General features: G+C 44.1%; 1 protein-coding gene across 1 annotated transcript in view; it reads left to right on the plus strand.

Annotated features, from left to right (window-relative positions):
* The window catches only part of AHRR (aryl-hydrocarbon receptor repressor), a 116001-nt gene that overhangs the window by 59852 nt on the left and 32122 nt on the right, over window positions 1–24027 (plus strand). The window contains exon 3 of the mRNA XM_034761441.1: window positions 2765–2862. Coding sequence (XP_034617332.1) covers window positions 2765–2862 — 98 coding nt within the window. The remainder of the gene's footprint in view (window positions 1–2764; window positions 2863–24027) is intronic.

A 24027-nucleotide genomic window follows, 5' to 3' on the forward strand; every position in this document is an offset into this window, starting at 1 on the left:
AAAAATCTCAACTGAATCCACCCGAACATTTCAAGTTGAACTGAAACAAAATTATCATTTTTTTCGATCAGTTTCAAGTCAATAAAACCATTTTTTTCATTTTGATTTGGCTGTTTCAGGTGTTTTCACCCTTCTTTGTTGTGTGGGGTTTTTTTGTTTGTTTGTTTTACTCTGGAGCCAAATTTGAAACCGAAATACTGTTTCTAATGAAAGTCAAAACAAAATGTTTCAAAATGGTCAAAACAAAATATTTTGACTCTTTTTTGAAAAAATGTTCTCAACTGAAAGTATTCATCAAATTGACCCAATTTGGGTAAATACTTTCAGACTCCCCCAAAATGCATTTTTCGATGAAAAGTTTGTCCAAAAAAATTGCCTGTCTCTAGTCAGTGATAGGGCATCAGCAGGACTCTAAAACAGAGGTTAATTGTTGCTTGTGTTCGCCTGTTACCCCCAATGGGGTAATATTTTTCAGTTTCTCCTCTACACTCTGTAATATGTCCTGCTCTTCCTCACTGAGTCTCCATGTTTGCTGCCTTCATCAATGACACACTCTCATCAACATCAGCCTCTCTTCTGAGCTCTTTGTGCATTAGTGACTGATCCCTGCTTCCTTGATGGGTTGGTTCTACTTAAAAATTTTATATTCATATTTAATTTTAATGCAGTGTCTTCAACCCTCAGAGGGAGTATATAGTGATGAGGAAGTGATGCTGATCCACGCACAGGTTACAATTTTTCTGCTTCTGAGAAACGCATTCTGTTTCTTGGCACAAGGAGGGCTGCCTTGCCTTCTGCTATGGGTCTGTTCACATTTTGGGGCAATGTGTACAATGTGTTATGAAACAGTGGGGTGTGGCTGAACATACAGGAACTTCTAGCAGGTGAAATGACAGTACAGTATAATACTTCCTATTTGGAAATGGAATTAGTACTAGATGGACTGTGGAACAAACATCTCTTGTGCCTCTGCTGCTATGTTTGTGTCAGCCTGAAGGCTAACAAACAGGCAGGGAACCCTAGCCTGCTCAATGAAATAAAATAAAATAATGCTTTCCTCTTAAAGATGGAGTTAGCCCCACTGGAATGTTTGACAAAGCCAAAAGAACTCATAAAAATAAATCTTAATTTCCTCTTGCCACTCCCTGTCTGTCCTTTAACCTACACAAAGATAATGAGCCTCTGTGTAGAGAATTATAAAAATGTACTTTTGGGGGTTAGAGGAGCAATAGGATGGGGGCTCTGCTTTCAGAAATTGCAGTTACACCCTCTCTGTAGTACCCAGCTGCAAATGGCACTACGATTGACCTTACTAATCCTAGGAGCAAGCTCAATTGAGCAGGGACATGCAAAAGATACATCATGTGATCTTTCCCAATAAACCTCATATTTAAATCAAGACAGACTACAAAACCCATCCCCTAAAAATGTGCACCTTTCCACAGAAGTTTCACATCCATTTTGCAGAATGGCTTGCAGGGTTGAAAACGTGAAATCATGGTGGCTGGAAAAATTTGCATGGAAACCCACTCTTAGACCTGTTTCATGTAGTTTTGGGATATCCTAGTGTGTTTTCCACAACTCAGGTGAGGAATTTATTATCTATACTTGATATTACAATTTAGGAAATATGAGTCCACAGTATCACTAGCAGTAAATGTTCACTATCTGAACTAAAAACCAATTCAGATTTATTGAGTAACTTCCAGAACTGTGGTATCTGTGTTGCCATCATATGATCTGAAAAGATAACGTGTCTCTTGACCCTTTATAGAATCTCAAGTTAATAAGAACCTGATCTAAAGCCTATGAAATAAGGAGAAATCACTCCAATAGACTTTGGACCACGCTCTTTGTCATTTTCAACTAATACTGTTAAATCCATGAACATTTTTATTCAGTTTTTACTCTGGGCTCTTATTCAAAAATTGCATCCAGTTGTCATCACTACATTTAGCAAAGAGCCAAGTAACATTCCAGACTTTTTTTATATATATTCCTATGTGGAATGAATTATTTCAGATTGTTTCATCCCTATTTTGGGGTTATTAACCTGTGGCTGTTACTCCAGGCTGATGCAACTTCATATTTATTCTGGAAGAGAGTTAAATATGATTATCTAAAGATATTTCAGAACCAATATTTATAGCCCATACATAGGAAAAGCAATCAGCCAAAGTAATCTGCCTTCGTTTCCGTCAGGACTCTTGGTATTACCAGAGAAAAATTTGCAATTTTAATCCAATGTTTTCATGCTTTCCATGCTAAAAAAACAAACTTTGACTTCAAATTGAAAAAAAGGCATTTCGAGAATATACACTTGAGTCTTAGAACTAATCTCAAATGTATAGAAGTGGGAGGCCAAGATCATTTCATGCCTAACAAGAGGTCAAAATAGAAAATAAAAAAACTCATTCATGTCCTGTATCCACTCTGACAATCTTCTGAACAGTGTTGCCATTAGTTAGAATTTTCATAACATGTATTATTTCGTAAACAAAGCAGCATGGCAACACGTCAATTGTCTTCTCTGCTGCTTTCCTATGGTTTTGTTGTTGTTTTTTATATGTAGAGTATAATAATGGAAAAAACATAACCAGTAAAATAACATGATAGGTATAATGACAAGCAAGGAAAGAACTTTATATAAAAACATCTGAGCTGTGAAATATGTGTTTCTCTCTCTAGGACCAACAGTACATTTTCAATAACTAAAAGCCCTCATCAGTAATATTTATATATTGTTAATTACTTTTTTCAACAGCCATTCAAGAAAAGCACTTTAGGAAGCAAGTTGGTCACACAATAAAAGACCATCTATCCAGTGAGACTGCCATACCAGAAGGTGGACTTCTACTAGAAGTGAGTGATAAATGCTATCATTTCTAGTTCTAAGATAACACATGCAACTTAGTGAGATTGGTGATTTATTAAAGATTATTTAGCCTGAGCCAGTATTGAACAAATGGCCCTGCATTGTGTTAGACTTTATATTACTTGAAGTGTCCGCTTTTGAATGGGATGCAAAACCCAGGTCCAGAACTCTTGTGGACACGAAAGATCCAGTTACCTTTATTCTTGCAAAACCTGCTTCAGCTATGGAGTCTTAGTCAAATTCCAACTAAATTTCCTGGTAGTTTCAATTAAATATGAGGGCCTGATTCTCACTTACAGCAGGCATGGGATGGTGGTGGAGATTGATTTTAGCTACCTGTGTGCACACCTGAGAGACTATGCAGGGACTTGCTTGATCTCTGTTGTGAGTTAGAGCAGCCTAAGAGCTACTCTAATTTAAACAGCTTTCCATGGCTTCCCACGTGTCAGGAGTCAGGGCCTGCAGCAGAGTCACTCTGGGAGCAGGCCCTGTAGAGCCAGTCTTCAGGCAACCTAACAAGTGCAGCTGGCCTGTTATAGGCTGTCTGATTGGTTGGAAGAGACAGCAGACAGACTCTTAAGGCCAGCAGCAGCAGTTCACTGGCTGCTCAAAGCATGTGCCTGTGGCTGTGATAGCTCCTGCCTTGTTCCCAGCCCTGCCCCTGCATTGCGTCACTCCAGGTAGCCCAATTCTGATCCTTGGTTCCAATTCCTGACCTCTGACAACGGCTCTGACCCTGGGCTTTAGCACCTGGCCTCTGAATCCCTGGGCTCCAATTCCTGACTACCAACTCCTGTTCTAACCACTAGGCCTGATGCTTGTTTGGACCATTAGGCCTGACTCCTGCTACAACCACTAGGGACAACTGCCCATCTCCTGGTCATGTGACACTGTAGGCACTAGAAAGCAGAGAATAGCCACAGTACACGCCGGATAAACCTCCACTCTGCCTCTGACAAAGGCTAGGTGTAGGGCTGGTGCAGCACCCTTACACCAGCTCTGCATTATCAGGGAAGATCTCTGAACATGTTGTTCTTCCAGAACTATTTTCATCTCTTTAAAAATCCTCTGTTGCCATAGTGGCATAAAGGGGCCTTACTGTAACTGAGAATCAAGCCCACTAATCTTCTTTAAAAGTAGCGCTGTTATGCATTGTTAAATAGCCTCTAAGGTCTGCCCCAGAGTTGGCTACATTTCACAGGTAGGTGAAGCAATGCCTGTATACACATAGTGCCCTTAAAAAAACCTGCCATTTGATTATAAGTAAATGTTATTTGCAATAGTTCCCCATTCTAAATGTATAAGGAATACAGTCAATTTAAATAATAGCAAAAGCAGTAAGTGTCTAATTTTTAAGGGTTCCCACTGTATTTAATTTGTGTTTGGGATTTTTAAGGTGATAAGTGCCATATACATGTAAGATATAATTGTTACAGGTCTTGAATGGCAACCATTTCGCTACAGGAACACTTAGAGAGTACTGATGTATAAATATATTTCTATCTGACTTCAGACACACTCCAACTGCTGAGACTAACTTTGCACAAGGCAATAATGATCTGTTGAGAACGTGTGGAATTCCTCTGGAGACTGATTTTAGCTTAGATGCTCTTTCAGTATGGTTGGGATACAATGAATTGTGGGTTTTGTTGTTGACCCAAATTCACATTAGCTGTAGTGGACAAAGGAGTTTTAACTAAATAGGCTCCTTCATTGGTGCTCTGTGGGAAAAGCTACTGTGTATTATGGACAGTCCCGTGAATAAGGCCATTTTATCTGCTGTTGTAAGATCCTCTCGGCATGTCAAGAAGTCTTTATACTTTCCTTGTCATGCAAACACCTTTCACTGTACAAACTCTCATGGTTCGTTCCTGGATTCATATAAGCCTGATTATTTTATTTTGAGTACCAGTTGTGTACTTGGTGTGGTACACATATAAAAAGGTCTGGTCGCTGCCTTGAGTTGCTTCCGAGCTAACTCAAACATACACAGTACAGTTTAAAGATATATTATACAATGAAGGTCTACATTTCATGTAGTATTTTAAAAAGATATTTATCATGCTTTCTAAATAGACTATTCTGTTAAGTGATGGATCAATGATGGAATGACTCACAGAAGTGTATTTTAAAGAGGAAGGTCAACTAGCCCAGAGGGTCTAATGGGCTTTTAATTCTCTTGTTAGACAATGTGGGGAAGGCTCCTTCATTAGCAGAGGCTGACATGGCCAAAGCTCTACAAATTACTGTTTGAGGTTCTTCCACTTTCTTCTTAAATATACAGACTGTGAGCCTGATCCTTAGAGGTGCTGAGAGGCTACAATTCCCATTAAATTCAAAAGGGAGTTGTAGATGCTCAGCATTTCTCAGGATCAAGCCTTGTGTAGGTTTTCAGTGTGAATTTATAGTGTGTAGGCACTGGAAAGAGACAATTACTTACCAGTAATTGTGTTTGTCATAATCTCTTCTTTTCACCCATGCTACTTTTTACCCTCTGCAGGGTATTTGAGTTGTTCACTTCTCCCAATGTTTTTACTCTTAGCTCCACCTATTATCCTGTCTCCTCTCCTTTCTACATTCCCCAGAAGAGAAGAGAAAACAAACCCCTTCTGACTAAAGTTAAAGTCCATTTTATTAAGAAGGCTTGGTGTTTTTTTTCTTGTGTAGCCCATTTGTATGACCTTCTCTATTCTCTTAGCTTTGCAACCCAAGTGGCTTGCATCCTGTAATGAGGTTTAACTTTCAACTTCCAAAAAGTTTTCTAAGTCAGTGCAGTTTAACAGTTTTAACTCCTTTTAACTCATATTGTTGCTCTAAGACTGCCCGGTCACCACACAGTCTTGGTATTTATTATTTAATGACATTGTCAGTTTGCCCATTGCTGTGACATACCCCATCCACTGTATCCCTTCTGTCTCAAAAGATGGAAGTTAGCCGTTTCCAGGGCAGTGTTATAGTTTCCTTCCTTATTACATTGGGCCCAATAATAAGACATCACTGGCAGATTTGGTTACTATTCCCACTAAAAAAGTCCATACCATTTAGAGGGAACAGAAAGGCAGTGATCTTCCAGGTGTAGTTTGGAATCATACTCCAGAAGGCTGAATATATGGGCACAATTGATTAAAACAGAATCCCTTGGCTTGTTTTTCCCTGCATATTTTAAAGTGATCTAGGATCTCTTTAAAAAATATCTGACATTCCAATGATTCCAATACCCTTTGGGTTAGCACGTTTGCACACATCAGTTCTGTAACTCACTCCATTCTATTGGAGCATGTGGGGGGGTAACCCTGCCCACACCAGGTGGAGTTCTATAGACATTTATTCTACCACCCGAGGAGAGCAGCCCAGGAGGCATTTGCTTTCAGTACACATGGCTAATAGCAGACTTCAGAGTGAGGCAATCTCATACTGCTTGATACTTTGGAACTTGTTAGTGTGTCTCAGCGAGCCTTAAATTGTTTTGCAATATACAGTTGAACCTCAGTAATTTGCACTAATGATGGAGAGACCCATTATGAATGATTGAATTTTGCATATTAGATAGTAAGGACTCGATTCTGCCACTTTCATTCATATTGATTAGTACCATATTCCACCTTTATTTGTTTATATTTATAAAACAAAATTAGCAACTATCAGTCTCTAGGCACCTTTAGCAATTATTTTAAAATCACAAATAACCAGAGACAGCAATAACTAATGCAGCCTGACAATAACATACCCCTTCCTCAACATTTTCTTAAGCAATAGACCCCTCCCCCAAAGTCCTGAAGATCAACAAATAAAGGTTATTTCAGACCAAAGAGGGGTACAGATGGCACCCCCTCCAGAACCTTCAACTGATGTAAATAAGCCTAGTCCCACCTTAGTCCTTTAAACTGATTTATCTATAGTTATTTAGGGCCAGATTTTCAAACTGAGCCTCCATGTTTTGTAGCACATTTTACTCCAGCATTTAATTCCATTGGCGGGGTACAAATGCTGCCTGTTTCAGATCTGAGAAGGTGATTTGTGGGGCCCTTTGGGTTGTTTGATATTTAGCTATAACAGCATTTGTGCCTGTAGGTCATTGTCAGTCCAAAAAATATTGGCACAATTTAAGTATAGGCACCAAAATAGACCTGAAAAATTGAGGCCCTGTTTGAAAAATTAGACCCTTAATCTGTTTTTTAACTCTAAATCACAGTATTAGACACTATTGTGGATAAGTACTTTGGGCCTGATCCAACTCCCACTGAAGTCAATGAGTCTTTCCATCAACTTGAATGGGAGTTGGATCAGGCCTTTTGGACCCAGTCCTGAAATCCTTAGTCAACACTCTGACTGAAGTCAAGGGGTCTTTTGGCAGAGTAAAGACTCCAGGATTTGGTTCCTGGCACATGAAATTTATTATTAGAGGCATTGCATTACTCGAAAAATGACTGTGAATAATAGGATTTCTGCAATCTATTTTGAAGAAAGATGAATAAATATGTGGTACAGCACAAGGAGACATTTCCAGGTGGCGTCTACTAATACAATCTGAATCAGAACTTAATTTAACATATGTTCAAATTTCATTCCAAGATGAATTGGGATGATATAGTAGAAAACATCCCATTGGTGCTGTTCTAGACTTTGTATAAGGAAATAACACAGGAAACCTTTTTCCTACTCAGTTTCCTGTAATTTTTTTTAAAGTGTTAGTGTAATTCCATTTCCTCCTTTCAAACTTTGTGTAATCAGTACTTAATAAACTCTGATCTTGAAAAAAGTAGTTTAGTTTGAACTTTAGTCTGAGTGCAAGAAATTTGTCTTCCTGTTTTTTATTTAAATACAAACTTAAAATAAAAGAAGAATTAGGGATTAAACACAAATGGAGGATTCTTAGGTTAGGGTTGTGGTGGGGGAAGGGATTTGGAACATCAGAAATCACTTAAGAGTTTGATGGAACCCTCACGGATAAGTTTACCATCTGTTGTGATCACGAATCACTTTTCAACTCCAACCAATGTTGACATCTCCTGACAATTCAGTCTTAGGAGAGCATACTCTCACTAGAACTAATCCTGCACTAAGCTCACTACTTCACCTTTGTATTGTATTGTTCTTAAATGTGGTGTGGTGATCAGAACATTTTCAAAATAGTGTCTTTGTATAAAGTTTTCATAGAGTATGTTTGTGGTTTTTAAGTTAATGCCACTTTTAAAAATTCTCCCAGTATTAATTCGTTTGTCTTCAGTTGCCTTTGATTGTGAACTGTACACTTCCTCCACAGACGACATAATCTGAGCTGGCTTCAGTCATTTGGGATGATTTATGGAGAATATAGCTATAAAGGATACCTATAGATTGGGGTCAGGGGAGACTCACTATCTTCTGTTGAACGCATACTTTTACTTTCTGTGCCTGTTCAGCACTGCTTGTCATTTCCAGTTAGCGGCAGGCAGAATACAGGAGATCTTTTCAGTGTTTCTGCTCCCTTCCGTTGTCTTCTGTGACAGACCCAGACCAGTGGGGTACAGGAGTCTGGTAGAAGGCAAATATACTGGTCACTGGATGAGTAGTTTTCTGTTCCCTGAGTGACCAGAGCAGGGGCTGCACTAGAGTAATCAGGAACCTGCTAGAACCAGTTAAGGCAGGCAGGCTAATTAGGACACAGGGCTGTAGCAACAAAGAACGTGGCCCCCTCCGAACATATGTCTGGGCGGGGCCCCTTACAATGCAGAAACTGGAATGCGGCATTTATTTTATACAATATACAGGGTTCATATTATGTATACATAGGCCTACAGTGTACATGTATTCCGTATTTACGCAAAGTGCTTCTTTCGAGCCTTGTTCTCCACAAATTGGTTAATCAATGCGTCATAGTCCAGAGATCTGGCAATCTTGTTTTCGATTGAGATAACTGAAAGCGCAGAAAGCCTGTCATCTGTCATGGTTGAGCGCAGGATATTCTTGATCAGTTTCATTCTGCTGAAGCTCCTTTCAGCACCAGCGACTGTAACTGGTGTGGTCAGAAGAATTCTGATGCAAATGCAAAGATTCGGCTATATCTCCTACAGGCTGTTCTTGTATATGTATGTTAAAAAATTGTTTGCCGTGACAAGTCCTCTCGCTTTCTCGATGACATAAATAAAATGATTCAATTCCATTATGAGTTCGTTGGCATCAATGTCTCCCATTTTTCTTTCAAAATTTTTGCTGTGATTCTCCAGTTCATTTTCTCTGTGACACTGCTTCAGGCTGTTAGCGTTGTACGGAAATCCAAACAACTTATACCCAGGGCCGGCTCCAGGCACCAGCCCACCAAGCATGTGCTTGGGGCGGCGCCTGGAGGGGGGCGGCGCGGCGGGGCGCTCTGGCCCGAGAGCGGAGCCGCAGCGGGCTCGCCGCCCTCCCCCCGGCGCTCCTGCTGGTTGGGGAGAGCGGAGAGCCCCGGCCGGGCTCGCCGCCATCCCCCCAACGCTCTGGCCGCTGGGGGCTCTCCGCCCTGCTCCTGGCGCTCTGGCCGCCAGGGGCTCTCCGCCCTCCCCCTGGCACTCTGGCCGCCGGGGAGAGCGGAGCCCCGGACGGGCTCTCCATCCTGCTCCCGGTGCTCTGGCCGCCGGGGAGAGCGGAGAGCCTCGGCCGGGCTCTCCGCCCTGCTCCCAGTGCTCTGGCCGCCGGGGAGAGCTAAGAGCCCCGTCCAGGCTCTCCGCCCTCCTCCCGGCGCTCTGGCCGCCGGGGGCTCTCTGCCCTGCTCCCGGCGCTTTGGCCACTGGGGGCTCTCCACACTCCCCCCGGTGCTCTGGGCGCCGGGGAGAGGGGAGCCCCGGCCGGGCTCTCCGCCCTGCTCCCAGTGCTCTGGCCGCTGGGGAGAGCGGAGCCACGGTGGGCTCGCCACCCTCCCCCCGGCGCTTCGGCCCGGTCGGGGATTGCGGGCCTGCAGCTGGGCTTGGTGCCCTCCCCTGCCACGTGCGGGGGGGAGGGGGGCGGCGCGGCGGGTCGCTTTTTTGCTTAGGGCGGCAAAAAAGCCAGAGCCGGCCCTGCTTATACCACTCCACGAGTTGGTCAAATCGCGACGAAACAGAAGATATGGCCTGATCAGTGAGAACAAGAAAGAACTGCGATTTGAATTTTTCTTCGGCAGAAAGATGACTCGAATCATCAGCACATTCGTAATCAAACATTCTCTTCTTACGTCGCACCCTGGTTTTTGGAAACACCTGCTCAATACCCATATGCTCTGCTATTTCACATGCATTTGTGACCACAGAGATATATCCTGTATTTCGATAGTCTTCCAAAAACTACTTTGTAGCACCGACTTCTGCTTGCAGTACGTAAATTGACACATAGACTCATAGACTTTAAGGTCAGAAGGGACCATTATGATCATCTGGTCTGACCCCCTGCATGCTGCAGGCCGCAATACCCTTCCCTGGACTCTGCCGTTGAAGTCCCCAATCCTGTGTTTTAGTGACTTCAGTCGGCTGAGACCCTCCTGCTAGTGATCCCTGCCCCATGCTGCGGAGGAAGGCGAAAAACCTCCAGAGGCTCAGCCAATCTACCCTGGAGGAAAATTCCTTCCCGACCCCAAATATGGCGATCAGTAATACCCCGAGCATATAGGCAAGAGTCTCTAGCCTGACCCTTGTTGGCCATTATGCTATTCATGTACCGTTGCTTGGTTTTCCTTGGCTACTATGTTTTACCATTAAACCATTCCCTCCATAAACTTATCCAACTTAATCTTAAAACCAGACAGGTCCGTCGCCCCCACCGTTTCCCTCGGAAGGCCGTTCCAATATTTCACCCCTCTGACGGTCAGAAACCTTTGTCTAATTTCAGGCCTGAACTTCCCCCCGGCCAGTTTGTATCCATTCGTTCTCGTGTCCACATTAGTACTAAGCTGGAATAATTCTTCTCCCTCCCTTATATTAACCCCTCTGATATATTTGAAGATAGCAATCATATCCCCCCTCAGCCTTCGCTTTGTCAGACTAAACAACCCAAGCTCCTCTAATCTCTTTTCATACGACAGGTTTTCCATTCCTCTGATCATCTTAGTCGCCCTTCTCTGCACCCGTTCCAGTTTGAGTTCATCTTTTTTAAACATTGGAGACCAGAACTGCACACAGTACTCCAAATGAGGTCTCACCAGCGCCTTATACAACGGAAGCAGGACCTCCCTATCCCTACTAGATATACCTCGCCTAATACATCCCAAGACCGCATTGGCTTTTTTCACCGCCACGTCACATTGTCGACTCATAGTCATCCTGCGGTCCACAAGGACCCGTAGGTCCTTCTCCTCTTCCGTTACTTCTAACCAATGCGTCCCCATCTTGTAACTAAAATTGTTATTAGTCATCCCCAAGTGCATCACCTTACACTTTTCACTATTAAATTTCATCCTATTTCTGACACTCCAATTCACAAGCTCATTCAAGTCTCCCTGCAGAATATCCCTATCCTCCTCCGAGTTTGCAACTCCTCCCACCTTCGTATCATCCGCAAACTTTATCAGCCCACTCTTGCAATCGGTCCCGAGGTCAGTTATAAATAGATTAAATAAAATGGGTCCCAAAACCGAACCTTGAGGCACTCCACTAGTAACCTCCCTCCAACCCGACAATTCACCCTTTAATACGACCCGCTGCATTCACCCCATTAACCAATTCCTTATCCACCTCTGGATTTTCATATCGATCCCCATGTTTTTCATTTTAACCAATAATTCCTCATGGGGTACTGTATCAAACGCTTTACTGAAATCCAGGTATATTAGGTCCACCGCATTTCCTTTATCTAATAAGTCAGTTACTTTCTCAAAGAAGGAGATCAGGTTCGTTTGGCACGATCTGCCCTTCGTAAAACCATGCTGTAATTTATCGCATTTGCCATTAGCCTCAAGGTCCTCAACTAGTTTCTCTTTCAGAATGTTCTCCAGCACCTTGCACACTACTGATGTTAAACTAACAGGCCTATAGTTACCCGGGTCACTTTTTTTCCCTTTCTTGAAAATAGGAACCACATTGGCTATTCTCCAGTCTAACGGGACCACCCCCGAGTTTACAGATTCATTAAATATAGTCGCTAATGGGCCTGCTATTTCCCGCGCCAATTCCTTCAGTATTCTCGGATGAAGATCGTCCGGTCCACCTGACTTAGTCCCATTAAGGCGTACTAGTTTTGTTTCTACCTCGGATGCGGTAATCCCCCATCCTGTATGCCCCTCTGTAACGGTGCTAGTATCCCTAATACCTTCATTGGCCTCATTAAACACCGATGCAAAATATTCATTGAGATATTGCGCCATGCCTAGATTATCTTTAATCTCCTCTCCGGCTATAGTCTACAGCGGTCCCACTTCTTTCTTTGCTTTCTTCCTATTTATATGGCTGTAAAACTTCTTACTATTGCTTTTAATTCCCCTTGCTAAGTCCAACTCTTCCCGGCCTTTGGCCTTTCTCACTCTATCTCTACATTCTCTCACTTCACTAAGGTAAGTTTCCTTACTGATCCCTCCCCTCTTCCACTCTTTGTACGCTTTCTGTTTTTTCCTAATTGCCCCTTTCAGTCGGTCGCTCATCCAGCTCGGTCTAAATCTCTTGCTTAGTAATCTTTTTCCCTTTTTGGGGATACAGGCCTCCGACAGCTCATGCATCTTTAACTTAAAGTAATCCCAGGCTTCTTCTGCCTTTAGATCCCTTAATACGTTTGCCCAATCCACTTCCCTTACCAGTCCCCTTAATATGTTAAAATTGGCCTTTTTAAAATTATAAACCCTAGTCTTTGACTTAATTCTGGTAGTCCTTCCATTTAGTTTAAACCGAATTAGCTCATGATCACTGGAGCCCAAGTTGTCCCCCACTACCACTTCCTCAACAAGGTCCTCACTACTTACCAGAATCAAATCTAAAATGGCCTCCCCCCTCGTCGGCTCAGCTACCACTTGATAAAGGAATTGATCAGCAAGCACATCTAGGAACATCTGAGCCCTATTATTGCTACTAGCGTTTGTTCCCCAATCTATATCCGGGAAGTTAAAGTCCCCCATAATTACACAGTTTCTATTAGTATTTACCTCCCTTAACACATTAAATAGTTCCTTATCCATATCCTGGGTCGATCCTGGCGGTCTATAGCACACCCCAAGCACTATCCCCGGAGAGGCTCTAGTAGTCCTTTTACCCAGCTTGAGTATCACCCAGACAGACTCCGTGTTATCTATTCCATCCACTATTATTTCTTTACAGCTTAATTCACTATTGACATACAATGCCACCCCCCCACCTTTACCTTTATCCCGGTCTTTCCTAAACAGCGCATACCCCTCCATACCTGCGTTCCAGTCGTGACTGCCATTCCACCACGTTTCAGTTATTCCTACGATGTCCGGTTTCAGTTCTCGGACCAAGAGCTCCAATTCCTCCATTTTATTACCTAGGCTTCTCGCATTGGTGTACAAACACCCTAATGTATGTCGTTTAGCCTGCCTCCCATTAGTATCACTGTATGTTGCGGGCCTCTTTGTGTTTGTCCCCCCTGTCCTTCCTATGTCCAATCTCATCTCCCCGGCTATGTCTCCTCCTATTACACTCATCTGTTCAATACTGGAAACTGGCGTGGAGATTAACTGTGCATCTCCCAACCATCTCCCCAAACTTCCTAGTTTAAAGCTCTTTTGATAAGATGAGCCAGCCTCCCTCCCAGAAGTCTATTTCCTTCCCTACTCAGGTGAAGCCCATCCCGCGAGAACAGGTGCCTGTCCCCGAAAGCCTCCCAGTGGCCATACATCCCAAAGCCCTCCTTATAGCACCACTCCCTTAGCCAACTATTTATCCTCACAATCCTATCAGCCCTTTGCTGCCCTTCCCTCGGAACAGGCAGAATCCCACTAAAGATAACCTGAGCCTCTATCTCCTTGAGCGTCTTCCCCAGCCTGGCATAATCTCCCTTGATTCTCTCTAACGAGAACCTAGCCGTGTCATTCGTTCCTACATGAAGGATTATCAAGGGGTTCTTACCCGCTCCTTTTAGGATCCTTTTCAACCGCAGGTCCACATCGCGTATCTTTGCGCCCGGTAGACAGCACACCCTTCAGTTCTCCGGGTCCGCCCTGGTCACAGGCCTGTCCAATCTCCTCACATCTGGTGACTGAATTAATTTGCTGGTTTTATTGACGTGAAATAGTATATCGTACCACGTGTACACAGTCAGAACAAAAGGCCACGTAGTAACATGGTCTAAAAGCGCACCGGCTTCTGTTGCTGTATTGCCATCTTTCTTTTCGAGCGCATATTCTCGCAAAGATGACAAAACATGCACAATTCTTCAAGGTGATAACGCAATGGCTTCATAGCATCAATTCGCGACTCCCAACGAGTGTCCGATAACCCTTTAACAGATATTGGCATATGTTCTTGAAGTATATCCCAACGTGAAGGTGAAGAAGAAAAGATAACGTATATTCTGTTAATCAGACCGAAAAAGTCAACGGCATATTTCGATGACTTTGCTGCGTCTGAGATTACAAGATTCCAAGTGTGAGCTCCACATGGTACATACAAGGCACGGTCATTTATTTCTAGCATGCGGGCTTGAACTCTTTTATTCTTTCCTCTCATATTTGCGCCGTTATCATAAGCTTGGCCTCTCATGTCAGCAATGTCTATTCCTAAGTTGTTTGCCTTTTCAAGAAATGCTTCCAATAAGCCCTCGCCAGTTGTATCATGAACATTAAGAAAACCAACAAACGCTTCACGAATATTGACACCATCTTCACCGTTGCATTCAACAAAGCGTAACACCACAGACATCTGTTCTTCATGTGGCACGTCGGGAGTACAGTCCAAAATAACTGAATAATATTTTGCTTTTTTAAGCTGCACTATGTTGGCCTCTTGAATGTTACTGGCAACAAGTTGAATCAGCTCGTTTTGGATCTGTGGACTGAGGTACTGAACATGTGTCTCTGCCTTCTTAATCCTCTGTAAAAGTTCGCTTCGACCTCACTTGAAGCACTTCTGGATACTTCTGGATACAATTCGTCGCTGCTAGCGCTGTCCGTTTCATGTGCCTGTACCTGTACGTTGGATTGCAGCGCAAAATACGTTGACAACTTTGGAATTTTCTCAAGTTCCTTCTCGGCATCTTTTGCTGCCTTTTGTTTACTAGCTCCGCTCTTATACGTTCTCTTAGACATCACAAAGCACACTTCTACATTGGAAACGAATCATTTCAAACGATAAAAAATTAAACAATTAAATTAATAACATTTATCCGCCGACCGCCATTATGAACGCAAATACACATTCTTTGAATGGGTCCAACTAAAATTCGAAACTGACCGACAGACAACTGATGTAGCCAATAGCATTATGATGTATCATAATGACTTCACGGTTTTGTCAGTAAAACTGACATGGATTGTGCAATAGCGTCAATAAATGTCAAATGTTATACCTTACATTTTTTTTGCCACTTTTAGGGGCCCCCTTCCTTGCGGGGCCCCCTCCGGTCGGAGGGTACAGAGGGCGCTCGCTACGCCTCTGTTAGGACACCTGGAGCCAATTAAGAAGAAGCTGCTAGAATCAATTAAGGCAGGCTAATCAGGGCACCTGGGTTTTAAAAAGAAGCTCACTTCAGTTTGTGGTGCGAGTGTGAGGAGCTGGGAGCAAGAGGTGCAAGGAGGTGAGAGTGAGAGTGAGGGTGTGCTGCTGGAGGACTGAGGAGCCCAAGCGTTATCAGACACCAGGAGGAAGGTCCTGTGGTGAGAATAAGGAAGGTGTTAGGAGGAGGCCATGGGGAAGTAGCCCAGGGAGTTGTAGCTGTCATGCAGCTGTTACAGGAGGCACTATAGACAGCTGCAGTCCGCAGGGTCCTGGGCTGGAACCCGGAGTAGAGGGCGGGCCCGGGTTCCCCCCAAACCTCCCAATTGACCTGGACTGTGGGTTCTTCCAGAGGGGAAGGTCTCTGGGCTGTTCCCCAACCCACATGGTGAATCTCTGCGGAAAGAAAATCTGCCAAAAAGCGCAGGACCCACCAAGATAGAGGAGGAACTTTGTCACACTTCGTAAGTAGGAATATGTTAGGAATATGTCCATCTTTAAAAGGACACAGTCCACTGGAAATCTAGTAAATTAATATATATATATATATGTATATATTAAAAGTAATGTGAATATATTGAGTCTCTACCAGAGCTTGGCAGGAAACTGTTTTCCCATTCCACGAATAATTTTGAAAAATTTTCCTGTTCCATTCCAGTATGAACATTCAAAATCTCAAAAAAAGTCATGAACCGACAATCAAAAAAAAAATTCAGTTTGGGTCAATCAAAATGTTTCATTCCAATTTTAACCTTTTCAAATTAATTTTTATTATACCTAGTGTCAAATTCTAAATGAAAAAATCATTTCAAACTGAAAAAACAGAACTTTTCATATTGAAAATGTAGAAAAGAGACATTTTGACAATTTTGAAACTTTTTTCCAACAGTTTTTGAAATGAGAAAACTAATAGAAATCAACCCTTTCCTGCTTTGGTTTTGACAAATCTGCCTTGTCTGAAGAAAAATGTCTTATCAAAAAAAATTCCAACCAGCTCTAGTCTCTCCCCAGCCCTCAGTGTTGCACATGGGCTCAGAGTTGGTGTCTTAGGGTATGTCTACACTACAGGATTATTCCGATTTTACAGAAACTGGTTTTTGAAAACAGATTGTATAAAGTCGAATGTATACGGCCACACTAAGCACATTAATTCGACGGTGTGTGTCCATGTACCGGGGCTAGTGTCGATTTCTGGAGCATTGCACTGTGGGTAGCTATCCCATAGCTATCCCATAGTTCCTGCAGTCTCCTCCACCCATTGGAATTCTGGGTTGAGATCCCAATGCCTGATGGCGCCAAAAACATTGTCGCAGGTGGTTCTGGGTATATCTTCCCCTCCCTCCTGGAAAGCAATGGCAGACAACCATTTTGCGCCTTTTTCCTGGGTGAACAGTGCAGATGCCATACCACGGCAAGCATGGAGCCCGCTCAGCTCAAGACAGCAGTCATGAACATTGTAAACACCTCGTGCATTATCGTGCAGTTTATGCTGAACCAGAACCTGCAAAACCAGGCGACGAGGAGTAGGCTACGGCAGCACGGCGATGAGAGTGATGAGGACATGGACATGGAATTCCATGGAAGCCCCGGCGCTTTGGAGATCATGCTGTTAATGGGGCAGGTTATAGCTGTGGAGTGCCGATTCTGGGCCCGGGAAACAAGCACAGACTGGTGGGACCGCATAGTGTTGCAGGTGTGGGACAATTCCCAGTGGCTGCGAAACTTTCGCATGCGTAAGGGCACTTTCATGGAACTTTGTGACTTGCTTTCCCCTGCCCTGAAGCGCCAGATTACCAAGATGAGAGCAGCCCTCACAGTTGAGAAGCGAGTGGCGATAGCCCTGTGGAAGCTTGCAGACAGCTACCGGTCAGTCGGGAATCAATTTGGAGTGGGCAAATCTTCTGCGGGGGCTGCTGTGATGCAAGTAGCCAAAGCAATCACTGAGCTGCTGCTACCAAAGGTAGTGACTCTGGGAAACGTGCAGGTCATAGTGGATAGCTTTGCTGCAATGGGATTCCCTAACTGTGGTGGGGCGATAGATGGAACCCATATCCCTATCTTGGCACCAGAGCACTAGGGCAGCCAGTACGTAAACCGCAAGGGGTACTTTTCAATGGTGCTGCAAGCACTGATGGATCACAAGGGATGTTTCACCAACATCAACGTGGGATGGCCAGGAAGGGTTCATGACGCTCACGTCTTCAGGAACACTACTCTGTTTAAACGGCTGCAGCAAGGGACTTACTTCCCAAACCAGAAAATAACACTTGGGGATGTTGAAATGCCTATAGTTATCCTTGGGGACCCAGCCTACCCCTAAATGCCATGGCTCATGAAGCCATACACAGGCAGCCTGGACAGTAGTCAGGACCTGTTCAACTACAGGCTGAGCAAGTGCAGAATGGTGGTAGAATGGTGCATTTGGATGTTTAAAAGGTCACTGGCGATCTTTACTGACTCGCTCAGACCTCAGCCAAACCAATATTCCCATTGTTATTGCTGCTTGCTGTGTGCTCCACAATCTCTGTGAGAGTAAGGGGGAGACCTTTATGGTGGGGTGGGAGGCTTAGGCAAATCGCCTGGCCGCTGATTACGCGCAGCCAGACACCAGGGTGATTAGAAGAGCACACCAGGAAGCGCTGCGCATCAGAGAAGCTTTGAAAACCAGTTTCATCAGTGGCCAGGCTACCGTGTGAACGTTCTGTTTATTTCTCCTTGATGAAAACCCACCCCCTTGATTGACTCGTTCTCTGTAAGCAACCCACCCTCCCCCTTCGATCCCAGCTTGCTTTTAAAGGAAATAAAGTCACTATCATTTAAAAATCATGCATTTTTTATTAATTGATTATAAAAAGAGGGAGAGAACTGAGAAGGTAGCCCGGGTGGGGTTTGGGAGGAGGATAGGAGGGAAGGAAAAGGCCACTAAAAAAGTTCAAAGTAATGACAGCCTTTTGGTTGGACTGTCCACTGGGGTGGAGTGGGAGGGTGCACGGAGCCTCCCCCCCCCATGTTCTTACACGTCTGGGTGAGGAAGCTATGGAGCATGGTGAGGGGGGAGGGAGGTTATACAGCAGCTGCAGCAGCACTCTGTGCTCCTGCTGCCGTTCCTGAAGCTCCACCAGACACCGGAGCATGTCCGTTTGATCACGCAGCAGCCCCAGCGTTGCAGCCTGCCACCTCTCATCTCGAGCGTCCCTCATGGCCTCATGTTCACTGGCATCTTTCCTGTACTTTGATACCATGTCCTTCCACTCATTCAGATGAGCTCTTTTATTGCAGGTAGATTCCATGATTTCCGAGAACATTTCGTCTCGCGTCCTCTTTTTTCAATGCCTTATCTGAGATAGCCTTCGGGACGGAGGAGGAGGCTTGAAAAATTTGCAGCTGCTGGAGGGAGGGAAAAAAGGGAGAGAAGTATTTAAAAAGATACATTTTACAGAACAATGCTGTGACGTTGTGCAGTCTATATGGTTTTATAAAAACTTGATAATAAGTCAATATAATGTAACTGAGATAGTTTTAGAGAAAATACGGTAATAAGTGAATGTAACGTAACTGGGATATGCTTCATGCAAAAGGTCTCTTGTAAGGTATCATTACAAAGCTTATAAACTACTGAGTATGATCATCTGATTTGTATAAATGTACCACTCTTGTATCTAAAACTAGAAATATAAAATGTAACTCTGAGGGCCTATTGTAATTGTGTAAAGTGTGGACCATTAATGATGGTTTGGAATCTTGATGACTCCCATTGTCTGCAGATGGCTGTATTTACCTGTGAGTCTTCCTGTATATGTGTGTGCTGGCAAGTGAGTAATGAAGTCTTGCAGTGACATGTGATCATGTCACCTGAACTGGAATCCATCTTTAACCTGGTGCTTTTCCAGTGAGGGGGGGTGGAAACCCAGAGAGACAAAGAGTTCCCGCCTTATGCAAAAGATATATAAAGGGGTGGAAGAGAACAAAGGAAATGGAGGAGCCATCATGAAGAATCCCCTAGCTACCACCTGAGCTGGAACAAGAGCTGTACCAGGGGAAAGAATTGTGCCCAGGCCTGGAAGGTGTCCAGTCTGAGAAAAAACTTACTGAAGCATCTCTGAGGGTGAGATTATCTGTATTCAGTTTGATTAGGCATAGATTTGCGCATTTTATTTTATTTTGCTTGGTGACTTGCTTTGTTCTGTCTGTTACTACTTTGAACCACTTAAATCCTACTGTCTGTATTTAATAAAATCACTTTCTATTTAGTAATTCACTCAGAGTATGTATTAATACCTGGGGGGGCAAACAACTGTGCATATCTCTCTATCAGTGTTATTGAGGGCGAACAATTTATGAGTTTGCCCTGCATAAGCTTTATGCAGGGTAAAACGGATTTATCTGGGTTTAGACCCCATTGGGAGTTGGGCATCTGAGTGCTAAAGACAAGCACACTACTGTGAGCTGTTTTCAGGAAAACTTGCAGCTTTGGGACAGGTGATTCAGACCCTGGGTCTGTGTTGGAGCCAGACGGGAGTGGCTGGCTCAGCAAGACAGGGTGCTGGAGTCCTGAGCTGGCAGGGAAAACAGAAGCAGGGGTAGTCTTTGCACATCTGGTGGCAGCTCCCAAGGAGGCTTCTGTGATCCAACCCGTCACACCTGAAACTCCACCAGACACCGGAGCATGTCCGTTTGATCATGCAGCAGCCCCAGCGTTGCAGCCTGCCACCTCTCATCTCGAGCGTCCCTCATGGCCTCATGTTCACTGGCATCTTTCCTGTACTTTGATACCATGTCCTTCCACTCATTCAGATGAGCTCTTTTATTGCAGGTAGATTCCATGATTTCCGAGAAAATTTCGTCTCGCGTCCTCTTTTTTCGATGCCTTATCTGAGATAGCCTTCGGGACGGAGGAGGAGGCTTGAAAAATTTGCAGCTGCTGGAGGGAGGGAAAAAAGGGAGAGAAGTATTTAAAAAGATACATTTTACAGAACAATGCTTATACCCTTTCACGGTGAACAACACTATTCACATTACATAGCACGTGATTTTGGAACAAAGTCGCATTTTGCATCTTTTAATATTGAGTGCCTGCGGCTTTGGTGTTAGAGAGCACAGACACAGGTCTGGGCAACAGAATTCGGCTTGCATGCGGCCATGGTAAGCCACTGTCTTTCGGCTTCTGCAGCTTTCCTACAGGCAGCGCCCTCCTTTCCCACATACCCAGCAAAGCCCCTTGAGTGCTGCGGTTTTCCTGTTAACATGCAGCAGCAGAAACCAAACTAACCCTGCCCCATCCAATTCTCTGGGATGATCGCTTTATTCCTTCCCCCCACCGCGTGGCTGGTATCAGGGAAGATTTCCCCCCCCTCACTCCCACCCCCTTGGCTAACTGCAGGGAAGGATTTCTTTTCAGCCACAGGCAAACAGCCCAGTAGGAACAGCCACCTCTGTCCCCTTAATTAAATTCCCGTATTTCAACCAGGTTACCATGAATGATATCACTCTCCTGAGGATAACACAGCGAGATAAAGAACGGATGTTGCTTGAATGCCAGCAAACACCGGGACCATGCACTGCCAGGCTTTGTCATGCTATGATACCAGATTACTTGCTACTAGCATGGCGTGGTCAAGTGTCCTACCATGGAGGACTGAATAAGGCTGCACTGCCCAGAAATCTTCTGCAAAGGCTTTTGGAGTACCTCCAGGAGAGCTTCATGGAGATGTCCTTGGAGGATTTCCGCTCCATCCCCAGACATGTTAACAGACTTTTCCAGTAGCTGTACTGGCCGCGAATTCATCCCAAGTCCTCAGGGCAAATTAATCATTAAAAAATGCTTGCTTTTAAACCATGTTTTATATTTTAAAAGGTAAACTCACCTGATATCCCTTACATGGGATCATGGTCTTGGATACTGCCTTGGGAGGGTTTGGACGGTACTTCACTCAGGCTGAGAAAAAGATCCTGGCTGTTGGGGAGAACGGAGTGCTGTGTGCTCTCCGCAAGCTCGTCCTCCTCCACTTCCTCCTCCTCTTCCCCGTCCGCAAAATCCTCAGGTGTGGCTGAGATTACCCCCGCCACGGAATCCATGGTCAGAGGTGGGGTAGTGGTGGCGGCCCCCCCTAGAATTGCATGCAGCTCGGCGTAGAAGTGGCATGTCTGCAGCTCTGACCCAGAGCGACCGTTTGCCTCCTTTGTTTTTTGATAGGCTTGTCTGAGCTCCTTAACTTTCATGTGGCACTGTAGTGAGTCCCTATTGTGGCCTCTCTCCATCATGCCCTTGGAGCTTTTTTCAAATGTTTTGGCATTTTGTCTTTTGTAACGTAGTTCTGCTAGCACTGAATCCTCTCCTCATATAGCGATCAGATCCAGTACCTCCCGTACCGTCCATGCTGGTGCTCTTTTTCGATTCTTGGACTGCATGGTTACCTGTGCTCTGCATGCTGGGCAAACAGGAAATGTAATTCAGAAGTTCGCAGGGCTTTTCCTGTCTACCTGGCCAGTGTATCCGAGTTCAGATTGCTGTCCAGAGAGGTCACAATGGTGCACTGTGAGATAGCTCCCGGAGGCCAATACCATCGAATTGCGGCCACACTAACCCTAATCCGAAATGGCAATGTTGATTTCAGCACTACTCCCCTCGTCGGGGAGTACAGATATCGATATTAAGAGCCCTTTATATCGAAGTAAAGGGCTTCGTTGTGTGGACGGGTGCAGGGTTAATTCAGTTTAACGCTGCTAAATTCAAGATTAACTCCTAGTGTAGACCAGGCCTTAGTGTCCAAACACACCCCCTTCTTGGAATTTGACTCTATTAGTAATCTCAAAAGAATAATACAACAGACTACATTTTCTCTGGGAATTGGGCTGTCAGTAGGACTTCTCTTCAGCACCTCCATTGTCCTACTTCCCTCTCTGTGGATAGTCACTCCTGTCTCCTTTAAGTCTAGGATGAAATTAAGAAACTATACTTGCTGGAATGAGTCAACAGAATTTCACCAGCTTTATGCAGTCACCTTGCTACCCAATGAGTTTCAAATACTAGAGCTGCAAGTTTGTCATTTTCCAACCACATTATCCTATTGTTTTTTAAAATATTTCTCTCCCCTGCTGCTGTGTGATAGACCCACACAACCAACAGGGGAAAACTAATAAGCTAACTGATTATTAAAAAGGAAATAATTACATTGGCTAGACAAAAAGCGTCAAATACACATGAGGAAGAAAGAAATAGTAGCTATTTTTCTATCATTTCTTTCAGTTAGACCAGTGGTTCCCAAACTTTAACAACCCGCGAACCCCTTTCACTAAACTGTCAAGTCTCATGAACCCCTTCCTAAAAATGAATATTTCCAGGGATTTTCTCCCTTACCTCAACATAAATTATAAAAGCAGTGATCTTGGAAATATAAAATTTATTTTTATGACATGCTTATTACACACTATTAATTATTATTTATCATTACAGTATTTTTATTACATTATGAAAACGGCAGTTCTTACAAGATCTCACTTGTGTAGCTTATATCACTTTTGATTAAGCCTGTTATAAGACAAGGCTCCTATCAGAGGCGCCAGTAGAAAAAAAAGGTGTGGGGGCAAAGCCCCCACGCACCCTAGGGTCTGTGGGGACACCACCAGAAAAGTGGAGGGCCTGCGGGGGCGCCGCGGAAAAAAAGGGGAGGGACCTGCGGAGGGGTGTGCCGACGCAGGAGCTGCACATGACCCTTGTCGCCCCCCCGTATTGGTGCGTCTGAGTCCTATGTTTCATCAAGGAGTATCAGATGTGAAACAGCATGAAGGTATTTAAGAAGCCAACTCAACGAGTTCCTCCTACACAAGCATTCAGGTCTTGAGCAGTCCAGGCAAACCGTGCACATTACAACAAAGCTTAAACTTGTTCTTCATAATAATTTAAAAACAACTCTAGCAGCCTATTTAATTTTAAAAACAGCAAAAAATATCCACCTCCCTTTCCATTTCTTATAAGGGAGTTGTGAAGTTTAAATCTCCTCAGTGTGATAGATATGCTTGCTTTGATCTGCTTAGCTCTTGGAAGTTCCCAAGGCTCCGGGCTGCTGGCCCCATGCTTTCTGGGGTCCCTATGGAGAGCTCTGTCCACCATTAGGGAATTTTTTCCTGAGAACCACCTGTAACATTTGGTGAACCCCCAGGGGTTCATGAATCCCAGTTTGGGAACCACTGAGTTAGACCAATCACTGGTGTTTCTCATTACAATAACAAGAAAAAATATTCGAGCAGTAGTATAGTTAAGGTGCATTTCAATGATTTAATTTCATTTGCCACACCAAATCCCTCTATTCTGTTTGAAGTTTCTTTTAACTTGTTTATACTGTACATAGATCTTATAATGTTCTTTTATCTTCCTTTTAATTGACTCCCTTCGGGTATGTAGTGAAATTACAACACAGTTGACTATTTGTTTTTTAATTGGCCTTATCAGGGCCGGTGGAAGGATGTTTCGCGCCCTAGGCGAAAGTTCAACCTTGCGCCACCCCCCCCCCCGTACCTGAGCCCCCGCCCTGAGGCGCCCGCCCTCCGCGGCAGCTCCCCCCCTCC

The sequence above is a fragment of the Trachemys scripta genome, chromosome 2 (assembly GCF_013100865.1).
Source record: "Trachemys scripta elegans isolate TJP31775 chromosome 2, CAS_Tse_1.0, whole genome shotgun sequence".
NCBI lineage: Eukaryota > Metazoa > Chordata > Testudines > Emydidae > Trachemys > Trachemys scripta.